The sequence below is a fragment of the Thermobia domestica genome, chromosome 4 (assembly GCF_964235325.1).
Source record: "Thermobia domestica chromosome 4, izTheDome1.hap1.1, whole genome shotgun sequence".
Classification (NCBI taxonomy): Eukaryota; Metazoa; Arthropoda; class Insecta; order Zygentoma; family Lepismatidae; genus Thermobia; species Thermobia domestica.
This window is the reverse complement of record NC_137457.1, coordinates 298,689,202-298,712,225: the sequence shown is the minus strand read 5'-3', so window position 1 is coordinate 298,712,225 and position 23,024 is coordinate 298,689,202. Positions and strand designations below refer to the sequence as shown.

Here is a 23,024-nt window from a genome sequence, read left to right as displayed (position 1 = left end):
ATTGGGAGTGATTCTATTGATTGATTTCCGATTTTTATTTCGATGAAGCCATGTTGGGTTTGTCACCGACAACCGATAAAGTAAAGATTGCGAGTACTGTACCTACGGCCATCGAATCAGCTGTACCTACGGCCACAGCACTAAGGCCCGTGAAAAAGTAGCCGATGACAATGAAGCAGGATCATCCTTGAAGAACAAGGATGAACAGCATTTAGAACCAGCAACAGGCATAAATCAACAGGAGCCTCATATATCGGAAGCCACCATTATGCCTGGAGGTCCATCAGCATTCTATTTGATATCGCCAAAAGTTTTAAGACCTTATCCCAAGTCCCCTCCCCTAAAATCGAATTGGCGGCGGCGACAGAAAGTCAGTTCAAGGATTCTGACAAACTCATCAGTGATTTGAAACTAGCAAAAGCCTATTAGGAAAAATAAGAAAAGCTTCTGAAGAAAACTACAAAAGGAGCAGCACCATATCTAGTAAATAAACAGACTACAAAAGGGGCCTTGACATTCACGAGTGGGTATCTTAAGAAGGTGCGATAACCAAAAGTTGGATACACTACACGTCAATCCCATCTTCTCTCATTTTCTGTTGGTTTCAGAGATTTCAACTTGGGTTAAAAATAAAAATTTCATTTTTCAGAGAAATGTGTGCGATTAACAAGCATAAGCCTTGGTAACTTTTTCTAAAACATCTGTTTCCTTTACCAATCTGTTTATTAACAAAATAAAATGTTATTTGTGGCCTATTCTTTACTATTTTTTCCAATTTCAACGACTTCGTGATTTTAAGTAATAGGTGGCCGTAGGTACAACAAGCAAACAGTCAAATCCAAATTTTGGCCGTAGGTACAGTACCTTTCCCTATATATTAGCTAAGCAGAATCGAAGGTTTTGCGCTGGAAAAGTGGAACGAAAATTTTTCTTCCAGTTCATAAAATTGCTGTATTTAACGTGTTAAAGCAAAATACTTTATCTTGATAACAATACCTGTCTCGTAATACGTCTTGTCGATAATACGATTCCAAACGTTATAAAACAAATTACATGTGACTCAATGGTTGTAAGTTCCAGTATGTACTTTACTTTTTTGAAACAAAATTTGAGTTCATATTCTTACTTTGTGGATGACTATCTGCAATTACTTAATTCCAATCTCATATTTTTTTTATGGAACACTAATTTTTATTTGTAATATCTGAAAAATTTTCTCTTTTTCTATTCGGGTTTTATCATTTTACTACGATTCTGTTCGTTCTAGTACTGAGTTTAAGACGAATAGTTGTGTCTAAATTAGCAGTATGGTTCAACATTTGTTAAAACTGTCTTTCGTTAGTATTTTTGTGTGGGCTTGTTATTTCTTTCAGCGTCTTGTTACTTAACTTCAGTTGCGTTGTAATTTTGTTAGAAACAACCAGTTTTGCAACCACGGGAGCTTGCCCCTGAACTTTTGTTACCCCAAGGACACAATATTTCATTATATGCTACATAACCCAAAATGTGGAATTTAGAAATTATAAGAAATAGCTTAACTTCAGTTAAATCGCTTCCATTTCAATTTTAGTCGCTTTTAAGAAAATACGAGATGATGAAATGCATAAAGCAGCTAGAAAACCAATGATACATAAACATAATACTTATTTTCTCAATGGTATTTTTATAAAAGTTTTTCGGTAATTCCCCAACCGACATCATATGTAAAATGTAGTGAGTGGAATTGATTGACGGTATTCTTAGAAAGGCTAGTGGAGCAAAACACGGATTTAATAAAAAAAAAAAAAAAACGATGTCAGAAAGGATACAAAACAAGTGCCAAAACACAGATTACAACCCTAGTTATGACGTTTTTTGTTTTTAGGTAAAAGATTTGGAGCTAACGGGTGAAAATGGCTTAGACAACCTAACAAGAACCAGTAGGGAATTAATATTTTTTGAAGACATGATTGTTCTTTTTACGTCCCAGATTATGTACCGAGACTTAGCGAGACGATGATGATGAGCAGTGTTTCATTCAGAAACAATGTTCCGGGAGAACTCTGCTGGTACTATTCCGTTTATTATTATATTATAGACGCTTTATTTTGGGCTCCTCCGGGGGCACTATCAGAGCTCCAGTAAGCCAGTGCCCCAAAAACATGTCTTGAAGAAACGCTGATGATGAGTAATGAAATAGAATGAAAATAGTTGGAAACGGGAGAACCCGGAGGAAACTACACACCTGCACGGTATTTTTCTACGTCAAATTATACTTGACGAGTGCTAGGATCGAACCAGGATTCCACACACCCAAGGTGAGCGCTTTATTACTAGACCAACGCCTTCTCCAAGACAGCGTTGATGTAGGTAGTTTCGGTTTTCAGTTGCTCGAGAATGCCAAAGTATGTATTATTGAGTGTGAGATTTAATCGATGCCATTGTCGAACACGAGCCAAAACATCTCCAAAAGTTCGCAAAACTTTTGCTCTTCAGCAAGATATAGTTCCACTGCACGTTGATATGATTAAGAACGCATGATTCAATATGCAGTAATTATAGTACACAATTCTCAAACATTAGAATACGTACTTTGATGCAAGCGCCTTAAGAAATACTAGTTAATTCCCTTGCTACACTGTGAAGGAAAGATATCACTTCCCGAGATAAAATATTTTATCTTTGTATAGTACTGGTCAAAGGAATACGGGTATGGATTATCACTTACAATCTTTATCAGGCAGAATGCACGACGTTGGACGTATACATATCACAATCAGTAAAAAATTCTTTTCAACGTTTTTCTTTTCTTTTTTTGACCATCTAGACCTGTACGAACAGTATAGGCAAAATTAGTTCTATGTACACATTTTACAATCTTTTGTCAACGGAAAATGATTTAAGTTAGTTGAGGACACGTAATATCCTATTGTTACTCAGTTTTTTGTTTTTGTTTTGTTTCTTTTAATAAGTTCTGTGTATATGAGTTCCCATTGCGACAACTTTATCCATGTCTGTTAAGGAGTTCCGAAAGTTAAATATTTCGAGAGACATAGAAGTTCAGCCATATCCCTTATCTTGCGTGTCAGTGTTACATAATTAGGAAATATCTGTACTACGTCAGATTTTTGCTCTGAAAACAAGGTAATCAAATATATGATTACATGTTAAAATTCTTTAAATAAAAGCTTCCTATTTCTTTTATATTGTCTGAATTTCTACATTGCTAACCTCTCAAAAAAAATTTACATATGTATAATGTGACTTATATCAACATCTAATATTTCAGGGCACATGTTAAATCGAGAAGAAACAAGGTGAAACTATCACGAAAGCTACAACGCATTTGTCCAATTTGTGGCAAATCCTTAAAATCCAGATTAAAAAGACATATAAAAACTCACAATGGTGAAAAACCTTATAGTTGCAAAGAGTGTGGAAAATCATTTACTCGAAACTTTATATTGAAGGCACACAGTCTTAGTCATCAAGATCAGAACCCGTTCGTATGCGTCGAGTGCGGTAAAACTTTGAGTGGTAAATATTCATTAACAACACACATGTTAACACACAAAGTTGAAAGGCCGTATGCTTGTACGGATTGTGGAAAAGTTTTCAATAATAAATATACGTTAAAAAGACATACGAAGATTATTCACTCCGGATATAAGCCACATTGTTGTAAAGTATGTGGAAAGACATTTAGTTTAAAAGCAAATTTAAAATCACACATGTTAACTCACACAGGTGAGAAGCCACATGTTTGTGATCACTGTAATAGATCATTTACTGACAAACTTACATTAAAACAACATTTGTTCATACATCTATATGGTAGCCAGGAGTCTAAGTCGGTTTACTCTAAAAAATATGGATTTGAAAAGCAGACAACAAATCATATAAGTGAGGAATCTTACACATGCGAAGAGAGCAATAATTTTTCTAAAAAATCTCCATCAAATGTACTTAAACCAAAGCGTACACGAGAAAGACCATATCTATGTTTATATTGTGGAAAGACGTTTAGTCTTATATCTGCCTTAAATAGACATACATTGACACACACAGATCCGAAACTATTCATGTGCGAAAACTGCGACAAGGCATTCACTACATGTTCCAAGCTGAAAGTACACATGCTATCCCATACGGGGGAGAAGCCTCATGCATGCAATATTTGTAACAAAGCTTTTAGTGTTAAATCTTCTTTAAAAAGGCATATGTTTACGCACTTCGTTTAGAGAGTACACATTTCCAAAAATTCCAATGCACATTCATCGTAATAAACATTCTAAAACCACACTGAAGCGATGTTTTAATGCCTCTGAGTATTTTAGAGTCTAACGGAACAGGAATCTTTAAAGTAATCTAGGAACGTAATTTAGCTAATAAGACATCTGGCAGTGTGTTGCTATGTTTATATTTAGGTTAGGTTCTACATTAAGGGGAAAAATAGGCATATAGAAGAACTTCTCATTCTCCCCAGCTAACAAGATTTGATGTTAAACCTCATTTAACAAAGATGTGTTAAGTCAATGATCAGAGAATCCACAAAACCAAAAAATAAACTTTTATCTTTTCATAATGCACCTGTGGTAATAATCAAACAGATTTAAAATTGTAACAATATTTCTGTTACTGACATAAAACGTGGAATACATGAGAGAGACTATCTTTCTAACTATTTGGCTAATTTACTGAAACATGTCTTTATATAGTCGGCTTAACAGAACATGTTGGTAGTGGATGTGAGGGTTTCATAACTCCCGTATGAATGAAGTTTAAACGTAAATTGAAAAGAGTTATACTTCCAATATTATTCTAGTGGAGGTACGTTATTACATCTAACCTAGTAAATACTTAGGTTGGCATCACAGTAATTGAAACAATTTATTCAATATTTCGTATTCAAATTGAAACTGAGTGTATGTTTCAGCTATGGTTATAGATTCGGGTGCGTTCAATGATTGATTTCTATACAGAATCAGTAGTTTTACTGGTTGATTGAGAATAGGGAATATGTAGTAAAAGAAGGCTTTCAGTGTACGATTAAATTTATTTAAAAATATATTACAGTAGAAAGGCTATGCTGACTTATCACATGCCTAACTGTGTCATCTATTAAGTTAAATATTGGATTCTAAAGTTTTTTAATGAATACCATTATAAGCCATGTGAATCGTTTCCTTTCAAGTGTATTACCACTTTTAGTATAAGTTTTATATTTTTAAAATGCAATAAATTAGGAAGTATTAAACATTGCGATTTAGGGGCCTTGTGTAATATGATGTGAACTGTGCTGATTCGTATGCGTCTCTTTAGTAGATTATAGTTCTATCAAGCGTACTTTTCATGTATACTTTACACAAATTTCGAACACTCAGATTTAGTATTTACATCACAAATTTTGACAAACCGAGTATTAATAATAGCAAGAAAAAAGTATATTTTTAAGAACAGTAGTGTTTGCTGTATGATGCTGGTTTCTGCAACTAGATATGTAATATCTGGTGCAATGTTAGAAATATATTTCGTTAAATCTGGTTTGATATCAATTGATTTTTATGTTTTTCCTCTTCGCGATAGTACAGCAATTTTTTCTTGAAGTAATATGTAGTAGCAAAATTGATTGCTTTTTAATAGCTTTCCTTAGCAATTCAGCATAAATACTTTCCACAAACAACCAAAATTTTAAAAAGGTTATCTTGTTGGAAAGCAATTTTCATGGATCCACTGCATAATGATTCGTCAACTTGTTTCTCTTCCGGTAGAAATTTCGACGAATTCAGATACTCTTTTCAAGTTTATTTGCTCAAAAATTAAATTTATATGTAGCGTTCATATCTTGTTATGGACTGTAAAGAGGTTCGGACTGGGCAGGGATGCCTGCCGGGTCTCTTTCTCTCCGTCATCCTCTCTCTCTCTCTCTCTCTCTCTCTCTATATATATATATATATATATATATATATATAATGAATATTGAATAACATGGAAAGTAAGGTAAGTTGGAGTACAGTTACTCGTAGTTTGTTCCGTTTTCAGAGTTCGTTGGCCCCCAGGATTGAATGTAGTGTTCGGGTCCCAGGAAACTAACAGTATTATGAAGTCCTGTTTGTGGCTCTTTGTTCGTGGCCTAGTAAGAATGTATTTTAACAATACGAAGAATGAAGCCCCAGCATCATATTCCCTAAATGTGCATTGGGGCCCCATGAATGTCGAAATGAGACTGACTTTTATAAAGTCCTGCTGGGGCCTTCTGTTACTCGTTTGACAAATTATTGCAACACCATAAAGAAACACAACAGGAGCCCCACTATCACTCGTAAATGAAACTGATAACTTTATGAGGAAAAGCCACGCTCCGCGGTCGCATCATGAGGCTCCTACATGCTACGTAGCAAGGGAAGATCGGGCCCTCCAAGTGAGGGTCTTGTCGAGGACCTATACCCCCCCCCCCAGTCCGAGACTAACTGTGTCAATAATCCTTGGAAGCTTAGATTTTATTCATTTGAATGGAAAGCTGAATTTTTATCAGATGTGCAACTTTAGAAACGACATCATTAGAGGTCTATGGAAATGAAAATACCTCTTGATATTTGGGGCTCTGGTCGTTACCTTGGATGAACAAAAATTACCGAAAAGTGAAAATTTTGGAGTCTTTGAGGCCTTCACTATGTCGAAATGGGAATTAACTATACTGGAAAAACATCACCACGTTAGTTATCTACATATTAAGGTAACCAAGAAAGTTATGTCACCTTTTGTGGAGGTCTGTGTTCAATTGACCCTCCCACGCCGTGAGTTGAATGCGAATGGAGATAAGGTGAAGGTTAATTGTTGGTGTGGGTATATCCAACATACTATCTGGTTGTAGCAGTTCACTTCCATCGTGAACTTGCGTAAGAACAGAGTGAACATGAGACCTCCACAGAGCGTCATAAGGTTGTGAATACTGTACGAGGTCAAACGGGTCAAACGCCGCTGCAGCACGGCGGAAGATATGCCAGGCCTTTGGTGAGGGTGTCGTGATTACAAGGACAGTGTAGCGGTATTTTAGCAAGCTTAGGGAGGTGACGAAACACTAGAAGACGCACAACGTGCCGGAAGACCAACACATGTACAAAATGAAGATCTTCAGGCAGCAATTGATGCAAAAAGTGCCCAGAGATGTTAGGAACTGGCAATACAATTCAGTGTGAATGGAGAAACCATTCGGCAGCATCTCTATCAATTTGGGAAGCACTACAAGTGGTTCGGATTCCTCGTTAATCAGTAGGTCCACGTCTCATATAGCCTCGCTGCTGAACGGGACGCTAAACAAAAAGCAACTCAACTCAATTTGGGTCGATGGGTCCCACATGATTTGTCTCTGGGCCAAAAGTCAACGCGAGCAAACACCTGCATTTCTTTGCTGTCTCGTCTGAGGAAGGAGCCATTTCTGGACAGGACGTTGCCATGTTATGAGATGTGGGTCCTGTGCGAAGTTCCATGGTGCTGTCATCACTGGTTAGCATTCCATGAACCGGTTCCAAAACAACCGGAAACAGCACTGCATTAGAAGGTCCTGTGTGTTTGGTAGACTGCTTGCGGCATCGTGCATCGGGAACTGCTACCAGCTGGTGAATGTGTATTGTCAACACTTGAGCCGTGTTCAAGAAAAACTCAAAACTCTGAAGTCAGCACTTCTGAATCGCCAAGTCGTCCTCCTTTCACAAGATAACGCTAAGCCTCCGATGGCTAGGATGATCGGGACACCATTCAATTTCTTGGATGGGAAACTCTATTGCATCCCCATATTCCTCGGAGATTGCACCGTCCGATTATCACCTATTCCATTCCTTGGATAACCACCTTAGAGGACGCCAGTTCAAATCTCTAATAGAGGTTCAAAATGCACTTGACACCTTCTTCGTTTCACGGTCCACCAAGTTCTACCGTGATGGAATCCATGGCCTTCCAGAACGTTGGCAGAAGGTCGTCAATGCTGATGGGGACTATTTTTGATCTTCCAGGTACATCTTAGGTGACATATCTGTGTTCGAAAGTGGTTGGTGAAAAAGCGACAAAGCTTTTTTGGTTACCTTTATACTTTGTTGATTAGTTGGTCACTCACTCGCTCAGGAATTCACGGTACGTTCAGTAATTCAGGGACTACTTCGAAATGGGACCTAACAATGGCGGAAAAAAATATTACCATGTTAGTCATTTACATACATACCCTTCCGTACCACAAACTCAAAAAGCCGATCGTAGAGGCTTTGAAACGCCCGAGGAGAATCATCCGCTGGAATGTGGTTCAGCATCGCCGCTACATTCTCTTGAATCAATAAAGCTTCTTCAAAGCGTTCCAACTTGAGAACAAATTTTAGCTCAGTGAAGAGCATGAAGCATGTTTCTGCTAAATCAAATGAAAACGTGAGTGTTCAGGGATACCGACCTTTTGTTGGTGGCCAAAAACTGACACACAAGAAAGCTGGTGTGGGCCGATGCTAAATCATATCTATACGCTGTCATCTGATGATCCTCGTCTGATAATTCTCGTCTAATTTTCGAGAGTAGAATCGAGACGAGAGGTAAATTTCACGAGTCTCTCAGACAACTCTACTTTATCCCAGTCTTACTTATCAAACTTTGTTTTATTTATATATGAATCATAGCATAAAAATCATAAATTGATAAATGATTGTACGAACACAATGTGGAAGCTTTATCTCTTTTTAAAGATGGACCATACACCATATACTCGAATGATAAATATGGTTTGTGTATTATATGACTCCCTCCATGAACCTCTCGTTACGCTGAAAGATTCTGATAAATTCCAGATGAAATTAATACAAGTGAATTTTGAAACTACAGAAGATTTCCAAACTATCTGAATACAATACTCAAACTTCGAAGTAGTCAGTTACATGTACAACTACTAGTTGTAATAGAGGAATAATATCAAAGAATGAACCTGTTTCTGAGTTCATATTATCTATATAACGTTTCTCGCTATTCCTTACTGTTTTCGTTCTATGGCGATAAATGTTGGAACCAAGAATCGTTAATTTGAACCACTTAAGCTTAAATAGAGAGTTAAGGGAGGGTATAGAACTTATTCTTGGGACGCTGAATCGATTGCAAAAAAAGGTGCTTCTCAATATCTTTCACAGTTCTTGCTCGGAAAATCAGTATTGAAATCAGAAGTACTGTAAATTGAACCACTTCCGATTTCGATAGTGTTGAAGATAGTAATAATATATGTACTCTTGAGAGCATGAATCAATTGCAGAAAAATGTTTTTCGCTATCTATTATCATTTTTATTCTATGGCGATAAATATTGAAACCCGAAATGATTAATTGTAATTACTTCCGGTTTGAATAGAGGATTAATGGAGAAGACAAAACCTGTTTCTGGAACGTTGAATGGATTGCAAAATTCGCATATCGATAACTCCTGTTGTTTTGGTTGTGATATCTGACGACAGACAGACAAATTCGTTCTGTAAAACTTGTGACACATATGCATAGCATAGTTTGGAAATCAAAAAAATCGGTTCATAAATTTGGATGTGAATTTACAAAATGAAACGAGATGAGGACATCTTTTTGGATATTCGAAACTAGAGAAAATAATTCTTCAAAAGCGAGAAAAGATGTGATTTACAAAATTTACAAGGTGAGACAAGGAAACCTTATTTCTCGTTTCGTCTCGTGAATTGCATTATATAACATGCATTTATTATTATATTGGTAATAGTGTTCGATCTGTGTTTATCAAAATTGGAGAGTGCATCTATTACAGTACATTTCTTTGGTTTTGCTACAGTCAATATGTATTATTTATATTGTGCTTATTATTTTATTGCTATAATATTTAATCATTGTTCAAGGAAGACGTTTATACGTTTTACATTGCTCTAGTTTCGCAGCAAAATGTTTACTTTATCTTAATTACGAGAAAGTAAAAGAAAAGTGTGTTGTGAAAAAGATTTTTAAAAATTGACAAAAAAGAGAAAGAAAGAAAGAAAAGAAAAGGAAAAAGGAAAAAAATAGTCGCTGACGATTTTTTTAACAATTTGGAAAGACATAAGACAACGTCGTACAAGCATTGATGGATCGGCTTTACCAGCGGGAGGGTTGTTCGCTGGCGTTATTTGAGTGCTGTTTTGTGGTTTTCAGAGGAAAGGGACCATCCTTTGAGTTCCTGAAACTGTATAAGAGGAGCGAACCAACTATAACAAATTTGTGTTTTGTCTCATGTTCCGAACAAATGTTCGGAACCGCTGTTCTGTCGACTTAACCCATAACCGGCGTACTTATTTTTTGCTACACTAAAGGATTAAATTGGTCCCTGGGACCCAGCATGAACTATTTGGGCTTCATGCAGAGTCGTTCTGATGCGTGATTAGTGCCATACTAAAGAGTTTGATTAAGATATGTTTCCTGCAGTAGTCAGGCCTTTAGTATGACTCTAATCATATGTCAAACCGACTCTGCATAAGGCCCTTTATATTTAGCATACGGTAATGCATATACATTCAGAAATGATTATAATACTTGTGGATATGCGTGTGCCATTCTTGAAAATATTGACACTCTTGTTTCCTGGGTTTTTAATGAAATACAAAATTTACAGATAAATACTCTATAGCTTATTTATTAGTACTCAGAGGGATACTAAGTGTGAATTTGGCACAATAATGTTACTTCAGGATTTATAAAATTATTATTATTTGGAATTCGACAGTCCATTATCTCATCTTACTGCAATAGTTTGAGTTCTTATTTCAGTAAAAAAATGCAATGTGTTCTGAAAGCAAATTAAAATGTAGCATTTGCAACGGAGATGACAATTCTAATTTTGATATTTGCAGCGCTTTTCCTATTAGGCCAGGTGAACAGCATTTCATTATATTATGTTGTGGTGTTCTACCGCGGATTGAAGTCTTATTTGTCCAATTGTATTGATTCTTTCCATAAAAAATTGTGTGTCAGTAACCACTTGACCGTCAATTTCCTCTGCACTTATTTCAGACTCAGTTTCGTGTTCACTGCACTCAAAATTACTTTCAGCGTCACTTGACACTTCACGAAGTACACGTTCTACTTCTTCGTCTATAAGAATCTTAGCACAAGCCATTCCTCTGAACTTCTGAAGCACTTGTAAATATGTTACACAAAAGGAACGTATGAGTCCCCAGGACTTGAACAAAGCCAGTTCACAGAAACCGTAGACCCACGAGAACTGTGATAATCACTGCAGTGTTGCCAATACATGCTGCAAGAGAGAGAAGATACAATTGGCTTGGGTACCCAGGACCCATATATTCCGGTTCCGGGTTTTAAAGCGGAGCTTCTCATTACTTAGAACTTGGACAGGTCTTGGCTGACTTTACCTCAGCTTATAAGAGCAACAAGAAATTAATCAAGGCTACTAGCAGTAACGAAAAGTACATTTCTAAGAAATGTTAAATTCTGCAGAAAGAACACGAAGCCCCTCTTTTGCATTTTTTAAGTTTGCCAAAGGGAATAGCCAAAGAAAACACTTCTTTAGTTCATAGTCTGTTTCAGTCATTCATTAAAGGAATTCATTTGTGATTTTTTAAAAAAATCTATATATTTTTAAAACGTTGTTTATGCCAAATAAATTACAATTCTTTTGGTGTGAATTTGTAGTATGATGATAGCCAAAGAATAATACGTGAGTTTAGTAACATGTTTTGTCAGGAATTCCATAACAATGCTATGCACTCATTTGTGATTAAAAAAAATCTATATAGTTTTCTCTCTAAACTTTGTTTATATTGAATAAATTGCAGCTCTTTTGGTTTGAATTTGTTGCATATTGCTTGCACCTACTGATGAGCAGTAGGTAGGAAAATAAAAAAAAAGTGCTGCATTTATTCAGGTTCATATTATTCAGCTGATTATTTAGATTGTTTTCAGCGATATACCGTATCGTAAAACGGGGCTACTTTGCACAAAATATGAGAAGAGTTTTAGTCCTCTGTCGGCAAAACCATAAACGGAAAAGAGGAAGTTTCGACTGGCGCTGTAAGATAGAACATCTAACTGTATTTTGGCTATAATGTTGGCGGTTAACATCAGTTCTAATTACCGGGAGTGTTCATTGTTGTAGAGATATAGAAAGCAGTCACTGTAACGGCCGCCAAAATTTGAAAGATATCACGTACAAGATTTTCCGTCAAAGTTAAGTCAGTTTCGTAGAATACTACTGTGAATAATAGGACTTTGACGCAATAGTTGAAATTGAAATGTGAAGCGTTTTAAAGTCATAGAAAAGTAAAACTGGGAGAAGGCGGTTTTAACCTCTACTCGGGGTTACTTTGCATCGGTCCAAAATACCGCTTAGATAGGAAATTATTACTATTGGAACCTCCTGCATTCTAAATTTAGGTAAATTTCCTATTTAGGAAGAGGTCGGAATGAATTTCTTGTTGGAAAATAAATTATGAACAGTGGCGGATCCAGAAAAGTAGTTTGAGAGAGGCTTCACTCACAGACTTCGTTTTTTTTCCTTTAGAAACTACTAGACATTTTTTTAGGGGGGACTTGCATCTTATACGCATAGGAATGACTAACATTAGATTTTTAAAAAAATAAATCATGCAATTGGGTGGGTTTCAGCCTGAAAGTCCCAAATCCCATACGGTTTCCACTGATTACGGTTGGGATGATATTCTTGGGAATAAGGAATAACCAAGGCAGTTCACAGGGATTTCCTTTACCTTCTGCTGTTTTCTAAACTGTGGCCTGTAGTGGCCAAACGGTCAGTGATTTGTGGTTGTGCCTGTTGATACTTTTTCTCAGGATCAGAACATCTACAACATATCACAGTCTCAGTCATTTTCATCAAAATCTAGAATATCACTATCTTCGGCTGCTTTCAAAAAAGTGGCCCTGTAGTGGCCAAACGATCAGTGATTGGTGGTTATCCTCATTAAGACTTTTTCTCATCATGACAATATCTACAACATATTACGGGTTTAGTAATTTTTACCGAAATCCAGAATATCGTTATCTTCGGCTGTTTTCAAAAAAGTGGCCCTGTAGTGGACAAACGGTCAGTGATTTGTGGTTGTGCTCATTGAGAGTTTTTCTCAAGAACACCATATCTACAACATAACATGGTTTTAATTAATTCCATCGAAATCCAATTTGCATAAGGATTGTGCGGAGTCCTTTGTCATTTCGAACAGGGCCATAGCCTCTGCAACCCTTTCCTCACAAAAACGACAAAATCCGTATTTCCTACTTTGAAGTCATCTTTGCATCGGCAGAGTTTCATTTCTTTAAATTGGCCCTTTTAATCAAGAGGCCCCATTTTTGTAAAGGGGACTTTGCCCCCTTAAGCTCTTTTCCGAAAGAAACAAAAAAATACGTGTCGATTTATTTTCGGTTTACTATATACGTGCCAAGTTTGAAGAAAATGAGATGAGTGGAAACCCTTGTGAAGCTACCTCCTTTACATTTTCATTTTTTGGACTTAACCTGTTTTTGTCCCAAAGTCTTGAATTGATTTCAGGATTATTCTGCAGTAATGCTTTAACTCTTTTGTACAGTCCGGAGCAAAAGACCTGCAATATGAGCATGTAAGTTTATTGTGAAACGTCGAAGTCTTTTGTTAGAAAATAAATGTGCAGGGGAGGACGCCGAGGTTTCTCCTGGCGTGATCCGTGCCACGTAGACGTTATGTTGATTCCCTGCGCTGTTGGGCGTAGTTTCACAATAAACTTACATGCTCATGTTGCAGTTTTTTTTTTGCTCCGTACTGTATCATTCACTCAAGTTAGCAGCTCCATCAAAAGAGCAGCTTACAATATCAGATATCAAAACATTGTTGGCACAAAGTATTCTTTTGATTTCATTATAAGTTCGTTGTCCTGTAATGTCAACGTTAACAACAACCGCTAACAGCATCTCAAGTACTTGACCGTTTATAATGTAGCGAATTACTATTGCCAGCTTGATTGAGCACTGAAATATCTTGGGTTGAATGAACCATTATGCTAAAAATGCCCGCTTTCTTGACACCTTCCATTATTTCCTTCTGCAATTTTATAAACGTTTTTGATAAAAAAATATATATTTTTCAATGCGCTGTATTTCCATCTTTGATTTATCAAATATAGACTTACAAGCTGTATTAACGTCCATAAAGGACCAATCACCCTGTGGTTAAATATGGGTCCAGCTACAAACCAGATCCCAGTCTTCAAGGGCCCCAACTGCCCAACATAATGAAGACTGCCCTACATAATAAAAAACTGTCCAACATAATGATAAAAGGGCCGAGGTCCCAACAGCCCAACATGATGAAAAAGGCCTAAGCCTTCAACTGACCAACATGATGAAAAGGGCCCAGAGCCCCAACTGCTATGAAAGAAGGGTCCCAACTGCTCAATATAATAAAAGAAGGGCCCCAACTGCCCAAAATTATGAAAAATGGCCCAGGGCCCCAACTGCTCAATGTGATGAAAGAAGGCCCCAACTGTCCAATATATTGAAAGAAGGCCCAAGGCCCTAGGAACAAACTAAATCACAGTTTCTGATAATAAAAGACCATATTGAAAGATGGACCTAGCCACAAATTCAGTAACAAAAGGAACCTATTGAAAAAGTTAACTTACCGATGGAAAGATGGAAGAGGGGTGTATGTTTAGATCATAATAACAGTGATCTTCCGAATTATTTAGCTTTCCTCTGTTTTAGTTTTCTTCCTTTGTGTTTCTTTCTTTATTGTTTTATTAACTTTCTCTGAGAGGGCCTAGGCCGCGATTGAGGCCTAGAGGCCCTGGCCAGTCCGCCTGTGAATAATAATAATAATAATGCACTGCAATCATATGCAGAAACTTTGCCGCAAACAATAAATATTTGAGGACTCAAAGCTTGTAACGATCTCGTTACGATGAGCATTGGAGAGAGAACAAAAAGGAAGAAAAGGAATAAAATAATCTTTATTATTGTAAATTATGCTCTCTTCATGAAAGATAATACCTATAATTATGTATCTTTTTCCTTCTTGTGGTTACTTTAAAAAAAAGGAAAAAAGAAAAAGAATGAGTAAAAATGCAAGCTGTTTCTATCAGCTGAAGTTGTTGTTAAGGAGAGAGGGGAGGTATTCTGTTGTACTGCCTCAAGGCCGATGACGTGTTACGCGTGTCTCACCTGACGTGATGGTAGCGCCAAGTGCTTAGGTGGGTTCGCTCGTACCTTGTGACGGCGAACTGACCATGAAGTGCCCGGCGTGGGTAGATGTCTGGAATTTGTTGTCTGTAGGAGGAGAATGGCTATGATCTGTTCGTGTTCGATACGGTTGAAAGTGGACTTTAGTTAATGGGACGTTTGATTCAAATTTCGATTCCTACCAATACCTTTGTTGAGTTTCATCACTGTGTGGAAGAGTAATAGGAATGAGAATAGTAAGTTGTCGCTGTGAATTTGTTTTCTGTGATTTTCAAAAAAGAAGTGCTGTGAAAGAACAGTGTTACTTCGTGATCAAAGTGTTAGTGCATACAGATTTGTGCTCAATTGTGATTTCCATTGAGTGGAGTTTCTTTCCTTTGCCACTCTTTAAGTTGATTACATTACTTTGTTCCTCGTTTTTCTGCCGTGTTTCTGACGCACGAAAAACATATAAGATATATTTGTCTAAGTCTGGTCAAATCGCCGAGTTTCCCTATTCAAGGAAAACCCTTGTTGAAATTATTATATTGCAGTTCTCTATTTGGTGGAATGGGAACGAAGGAAACTCGTGCTTGAACTGGCAGAAAAATCCCACTTCAGTCTGTGTTAGCATTCCAAGGAGTTGGAAATTGAATGCAAATTACGTAGAACTCGTTTCTATGAGCTACTTGGACAATTTGCTGAATGGTGGAATGGGAATGTAGAAGACGTAAGTGCGTATGGTGTATAAACCTTTGGTTTGTTCGAATAAGGTCTTTTCCCACCATCTTGAGAAGGTTTCTTATCTTCTTTTTCATGACTTCACTGTTTAGTCAAATAGTGGAATGCGGATGTGGGAAGTCGTGAGGCAGAAATTTAGTCAATTGATTAGAGAGGGAAATATCTGTGCTGGAAATATCCTTATTGAGCCTAATTGCAGAATTTTTCAGAATCCTTATTGTTCAGTACTCAATTGCAATAGTTGCAAGGGAGTGTTGCAAAGTGCAGCAGTTTGCAGGCTGACTGAAAGGGTGCGTTTTTCCATCTAATTGACTAAGGATAGTTAGAATTTCAATACAGCCTGATTATATTACACAGCAACGACCAAATTATTCTCCATTCCCTTTTTCACTTGTAAGACGACATGCAGTCCCAGGAAAAATATACAAGGAGGTAACTATAGAACTGAAAGATACGAGAGGTGAGTGTTAAGCTATTTAATTATTACTTTGGTTGTCCGTTGTGTGTGTTGTTTGTTTGTTGGTCGTGTATTCGCCTCCATTGTTGCTCGTTATTAGTCTAATTCGTTACCGAATCTTCTATAGTTATCAAGTCGCATGATAATTCAGCATTTAACATTTTGGCTGAGAGCCGATATTATTATCCATTTGTCTTGGTTACATTTATATGAGTATTTGGAATCACATTGATTTATTTTGTCTCATGAATATTGCATATAGAGTATATTTAGAATTTGGATTAATTTAGAAGATATTTGATGAAGTATTAAATGCGTAAGATTTACGGGGTGAGATACTGCGTTGTCGTATTCGATTTTGAATTCTAATTAATGTTTTCCCTTGCTAAAACTTTGAATGTTTTAAAATTTCTGATTATTGAAATTGCATTTAGAATTCAATTCCCCCAGAATTTTGACTACATTGAAATCATTTGTTTATGAATTGCTTATCGTTAATAGTTCTGAGGCATTATGAAGAATTAATCTCTCTCCTTAATAGAATATTGAATATAAGTAAATACTTGAATCTTTTGAATATTTTGATAAATTTCGAGATTTGAACGCATTGATGATTATTGACTTTTCTCTAAAATTAAAAGTATTTATTTTGAGACTGAAATTTGAAACTACGACGTACTAAATTCATCGACGAAGAATTATTGTTGCCATTGAATATCTGAAGGATCAGATATCGATTGTAAATATTTTTGTTAATAAATATTTGTTGAGTTGAATTGTGTTTGTTGTCATTTATTAGATATAAGTATATTTGGTTATTTCTATGGTATTATTTTGGTTTATTGGTGAATGTTGAATTATCTGTTATTGCCTGAATCCTGCTCTGGATACAAATTGATGACGTCCCCTCGCGTAGATCCCTCTGTAGTTGGTTGAGGGTGTTGCTGACTGATCAACATATCTTGCGACCATTTATCCATGTGTGTTGGGCTCTTGGCAATTGCTCTGACTTTGATGGCGGATGGGAACGCTACAAAATTTGCTTCATGGTCAGTTCCAGCTCTTTTTTTTTTTTTTGAGACACAGTCCCAGTAATCAGTTCCATCTCTTAATTTTTAGAGACACAGTTCTCTCAGTTCCATTTCTTTCTTTTTGAGAAGCGTTTCAATCAATTCCTAACTTTTTGATAAAAGATTTCAGTTCAATATTTTTTTATAAAAAAAATGTTTTAATAACTTTGTTATTTTCTTATAGGCAAATAGTTTGAATGCTTGTGTTGTTAGATATTGATCAATCATTACAAATTGTTTAGTAATTTTTGTGAGGCTGCCATCGATTGGAAAAAATAAGAAAGAAAATATATAATTTATTTAAGGATTTAATGTTAAAGGTTGTTTGTACGGTTGGATCCATTCTGGTTCTTCTGGGTTGTGTAGTGTCCGTAGATAGTTTAATATTACGTTTATTTATTATAACCTGTAATATTTCTTTTGTTATTATCCTACAGTGTTATTTATTTTTGAAAGTGTACGATGAATAATCGATACGAATATATTAGTATTGATATACCTGAAGGGTACTCGGAATTGGTGACTTATGATAGAACGGGCTATTGCGAAGCTGATACGCATTCGGATTTTGGACATTTAAGTATGTCTCTTACTCCGACTATGCAAGGAAGCCTATATGCTAGGCGAGTTTCTTTGGGAAAAAATAGTAATTTTGAGAGAGATAATGAGAGCTCACGTTCAATAAGCTATGGTTTCAGTAGGCTAGCGAATGCATCTAGTGAACCTCAGAGGGATATGAGACAGGTTGCTTTCGAAGCTCCGATGAGCCATCCCATGCAAATGGGTTTGGGAAATAGAATTTCTTCGAGCGAGAATGCTGTTGGTAATAATCAATGTAACGGTTCAAATAGATATTTAAATCTTCGGAATTATTATCGAAGAGTATCACAAATTAGGAATTCGACTCCTAAAGCTCCTGTGAGTTCTCCTGTTTATCAGCCTATGAGTAAGTGTATGGAGAGACATAACTTAGAACCTGGTACTTTGGGTGGTAGTAACCGACCTGATTTAAATGATGTTGAACATAATCTTATGATTAAGTATGCATTTAAAAGAAATAGTGAATCTCTTGAATTTAGATTCAAGAATATAGCGTCACGGATGGGAGTAATAGTAATCTGGTTTTCGAATTGTTACTTAAGATCGAGGATACTCTCTTGGAGACAAGTTATTCCCTTAGTTTGATATTAACTGTGATTGTTGCCAAATGTACTGGAGCTTTATTGAGGGAAATTTTGTTTGCTATCAATAATAACATAAGTTGGCAGAATCTAAGAGAGAAATTATTGAATAATTTCGTTACTCCTGTTAGTCGTCATGCATTTGTTTCAGATTACATTTACAGAAGGCAAAGATTGTCAGAACAAATAAATAATTATGTAAGATCGGTTGTTATTGCAATGAATGTGTTAGGTTTCTCAGGTCCAGAATCAGAATTAGTAAATATTATAATTTGTGGTATAAACCCAAATCAAAGGTTTAGAATGCTAAATAACTATATTCCAGCAACTCGTTTGGAGTTATTAGACATAGTCGATAGACATGTGTTGAATTTCCGAGATCAATTAGATTATAATAAGGAGATGGGTTATAATAAAAAGAAAGTGAATACATTCGTATCCAGTTATCAGTCTAAAGGTGGATATCAGAATAAATTAAAGGTTAATGAATCTTTGTTAGAAAATAAAAATAGATGAACCCTTAATGAAAATAAATCTGGTAGTTTAATTTGAAACTCTGGGGATCTTCGGAATTCCAAGGGTCCTTTTTTCATATCTGAGCCTAGACGCGAAGTGAGACCAGCTCAAACGCAAATTCCTTCTGAGATGAACAATACAGTTGCTTCATTCATTGTGGGGAAAGTTAATCATCAAGTGACGGACATATGCATAGATGGTGGTTCGAGTTTCAACATAGTTCGAATGGACTTGGTTCGTGCTTGCGGATTGGAGAAGAAGATTATGATTACGCAAGAAAAGCATGTGAATGCTCCTTCTGGTTTGCATTTTACTACGAACCAGGAAATCATTCTGACTTTGAATCTTTCGGGTCATTTCGAAAGAGTTGGGTTCAAGGTTGTTGAGCAGTTACCTTGCAAGTGTTTACTTGGGACTCCGTTTTTGCGTTCTACATGTTCCGTTATTGATTATTCGAAGAATGTTTTAGTGCTCCGCAATGGTAAACGACGAATATCGTTGAACTTTAAGAAGACGGTTCGTCAACACGTTTTTCGTCCCAAGGTATTTAAGTCAGTATCTCGAGATGGCCAGTCGAGTTCCCATGATGCAAAGAATCATCGGAAATGGAATCAATTGGAAACCAAGGATAATAAGATGGTTTCGATCTTCATTTATGAAGATATCTTCAACTATGGATTACATGATGAGGGAATCCAATGCAATCTGGATTTATCAGATACTGAATCGAGGATGTTGGAGATTCGAGTTCCAGATGATATCCAATTGGGACAACTTAGAGCTATGTTCGACTCCGAAGTGGACTTAGGGAGTCCTATTGAAGATAGGTTGTCATGTATGGCAGATGCTTATCGCACGGAATCATCGACCAGTGGATTACGTGGAGTGAATGAAATGTCCGAGTTCCAGTCTTCACTAGTTGGTAATTCAACTTCAAGAACATCAGGAAATCCTCCTAGTACTTCATCAAGGAGTTCGACGGGACGAATTGGTGTTAGTGCAATGTCATGTGGGAGGAGACCAATGGGTATTAACATACCGAACTACAGTCCAGCGGTTTGATGTACTACAGTTCCAGCTGAAGAATTTGGAAGTACGGATGGTGTTGTTGGTACATCCAGATCTTATCAACGTTGTAGTGAAAGTTTGGGTTCAGTTAATTCTGAATGGAACACTGTAAATAGTACTCTTTCCAATGGGATGCAAGTTGATGTGCATGAAGATTCCAACATAGACTATCCGAATTGGTTTTCTGGAACTTCAGATAGACCTATTGGTGCAAGTGAAATGTCCTTCCAGGAATCTTCATCTGCGGGACATATGATGCCTACGAATTCTGCTGGGAGATCTTGTGATTTTGAAGTTTCTCGTTCAGCTAATGGAGTTGGTGCGAGTGGAATGTCCATTAGTCATCGAACTTTCGCTGATGGTGAATCATCGAATTGGGTTTTGAATACCGAAACTCAAGATGCTCAAGGAACTTCAGAATTTGTATCTGGTGGCAATCCTTCATCAGATAGTGTACTGCCTTTGGATAACGTTGCTGTTGCTCACAATTTGGATTCATCGGATAAAGAACCTTCGAACACTGGACAATCCGAGAAGTACTGCAGCAAGAAAAGGCGTGAACGACGTCAAAGAAGAAGAGATAGGAAGAAGAATGTGGTCACCGAATCTTCGAAACTAGATAGTGGTTTTGAAAGATCAAGTAGTGCTAGTGATCCAGATATGAGTGGTAAGATGGATCTTAATGAACATAAGAATGTTACATCTAATATGCGTAGCAGTGGTTCAGAAGCGTCGGATGTGGATTTTGAACAATCTGAGAACTTTCATAAACTGATACAACGTAACAAAAAGTTCCAGCCTATTGACCATTGTTTGGGTTCATCGAATGGGGCTCAGAATAACACGCAGGTGTTTATCCACGTAAACACACAGGTGAAAGATCACAGCTTAGATCAGGACTCAAGGAAGTACGAAACCCCAGAGGTTACCGCTTTAATCAGCTCGATGCATGCCAAGTATTCAGATGTTAAGAGTTTCGTCAGTACCTATGACTTGTCAGAAAGTAAAGGGGTCAAGTCAAAAGAAAATGGGACATTTAGTTTCTAATTTCAACCGAAGGATTAACGCACACTGGATGTATGACATAGTGGGAGCATTGACTAATTCCAGGGGTTATAAATATATACTCATCGGGGTGGACAATGCAAGCAGATTTGTGGTGCTTGAACGTCTACGCAGTTTGAGTTCTAGTGTGGTGGTCAACAAAATGATGGAAATATTCAGTAGATTAAGTTTTCCGGAGGCTCTGTCTACTGATAATGCCTCAATATTTGTTTCCGACTATTTTAAGAAGTTCTTGTTTGGCCTAGGTATTAAGCATATAAGGCTTAGTACGTACCATTCTGGTGGTAACGCAGCGGAGAGATTTATCAAGACGATAAAAGCTTCTCTCAGAGCTTATATATCTACCAAGCAACATCTATGGTCATCCCTTATCCCAGAGCTACAATTTACCTTAAACATCAGCGAACATTCGGGATTGAAGATGTCACCAATCGAGGTCTTCTATGGACGTCCTTATAACACACCACTTGAGAATCGATGGTGCATCAACGATTCCGATTTCGGAGGTAATTCGTCGGCTGAATTGTGGAAGGAGGCGATATGTAACATGGAGAGAAGTTGGGCTTGAAGACGTAAGTTAATGCTGCGGAGGAGAAATCCCGCTAATCTGGATGTTGGACAAAAGGTACTGTTAAAGGCGCATGTTAAGTCGTCGTTAAGGGACAAGGTAGCAAAGTCACTGAGTGACAAATGGTATGGGCCTTTTGTCATCCGAAGGTTTTTAACACCTAACACAGTATTAGTGTCGGATGAAAACGATACGGAGGATTTATACAGACGTTCGCACGTATCTGAGCTAAAGCTTTATCGAAACAGACGTGATCAAATGTAGTAATTTGGGCCGTTTGTTTGAAATAAATAGGAATCTTGTAAATATGTTTGTAAATACGAGGCTATGATTATTGTTATTATATTGGTGTGTCATTATTCTCTTAATACTTTGTTATCTCATCATGGCCATGATGAACAAAAAAATATACAGAAAGGGATGAGTAATTGAAAATTATGGTAAATTAACATTATATTAATTGTATTATAATATTTTTGTATATAATAATTTATGATTTTATATATTTGTTATTGTGAGTTTATTTATGCTTGTACTTATGATGTTTGTATATTTCGTAGCCTCGCTGTTTTGTGATGATAAAAAATTCCAGGAGGAAGAATTTTTCTTTTCCATCGGTGGCCAGCCTGTAACGATCTCGTTACGATGAGCATTGGAGAGAGGAAAAAAGGAAGAAAAGGAATAAAATAATCTTTATTATTGTAAATTATACTCTGTTCATGAAAGATAATGCCTATAATTATGTATCTTTTTCCTTCTTGTGGTTACTTTAAAAAAAAGGAAAAAAGAAAAAGAATGAGTAAAAATGCAAGCTGTTTCTATCAGCTAAAGTTGTTGTTAAGGAGAGAGGGGAGGTATTCTGTTGTACTGCCTCAAGGCCGATGACGTGTTACGTGTGTCTCACCTGACGCGATGGTAGCGCCAAGTCCTTAGGTGGGTTCGCTCGTACCTTGTGACGGCGAACTGACCATGAAGTGCCCGGCGTGGGTAGATGTCTGGAATTTGTTGTCTGTAGGAGGAGAATGGCTATGATCTGTTCGTGTTCGATACGGTTGAAAGTGGACTTTAGTTAATGGGACGTTTGATTCAAATTTCGATTCCTACCAATACCTTTGTTGAGTTTCATCACTGTGTGGAAGAGTAATAGGAATGAGAATAGTAAGTTGTCGCTGTGAATTTGTTTTCTGTGATTTTCAAAAAAGA

At 36.8% G+C, this 23,024-nt stretch overlaps 1 protein-coding gene across 3 annotated transcripts in view; it reads left to right on the top strand.

Annotated features, from left to right (window-relative positions):
* LOC145684235 (uncharacterized) overlaps positions 1 to 22,372 on the top strand; it is a 39,394-nt gene extending 17,022 nt beyond the window's left edge. For 2 of the 3 annotated variants that reach the window (XM_081756336.1, XM_081756337.1), the window contains exon 3: positions 3,269 to 10,003. In XM_081756336.1, the coding sequence (XP_081612462.1) occupies positions 3,269 to 4,220 (952 nt within the window). In that variant the 3' untranslated portion in view covers positions 4,221 to 10,003. Of the gene's footprint in view, positions 1 to 3,268 lie in introns of all 3 variants that reach the window. The other variant, XM_081756338.1, reaches the window with a different exon arrangement.
* The last annotated feature ends 652 nt before the right edge of the window (positions 22,373 to 23,024 follow it).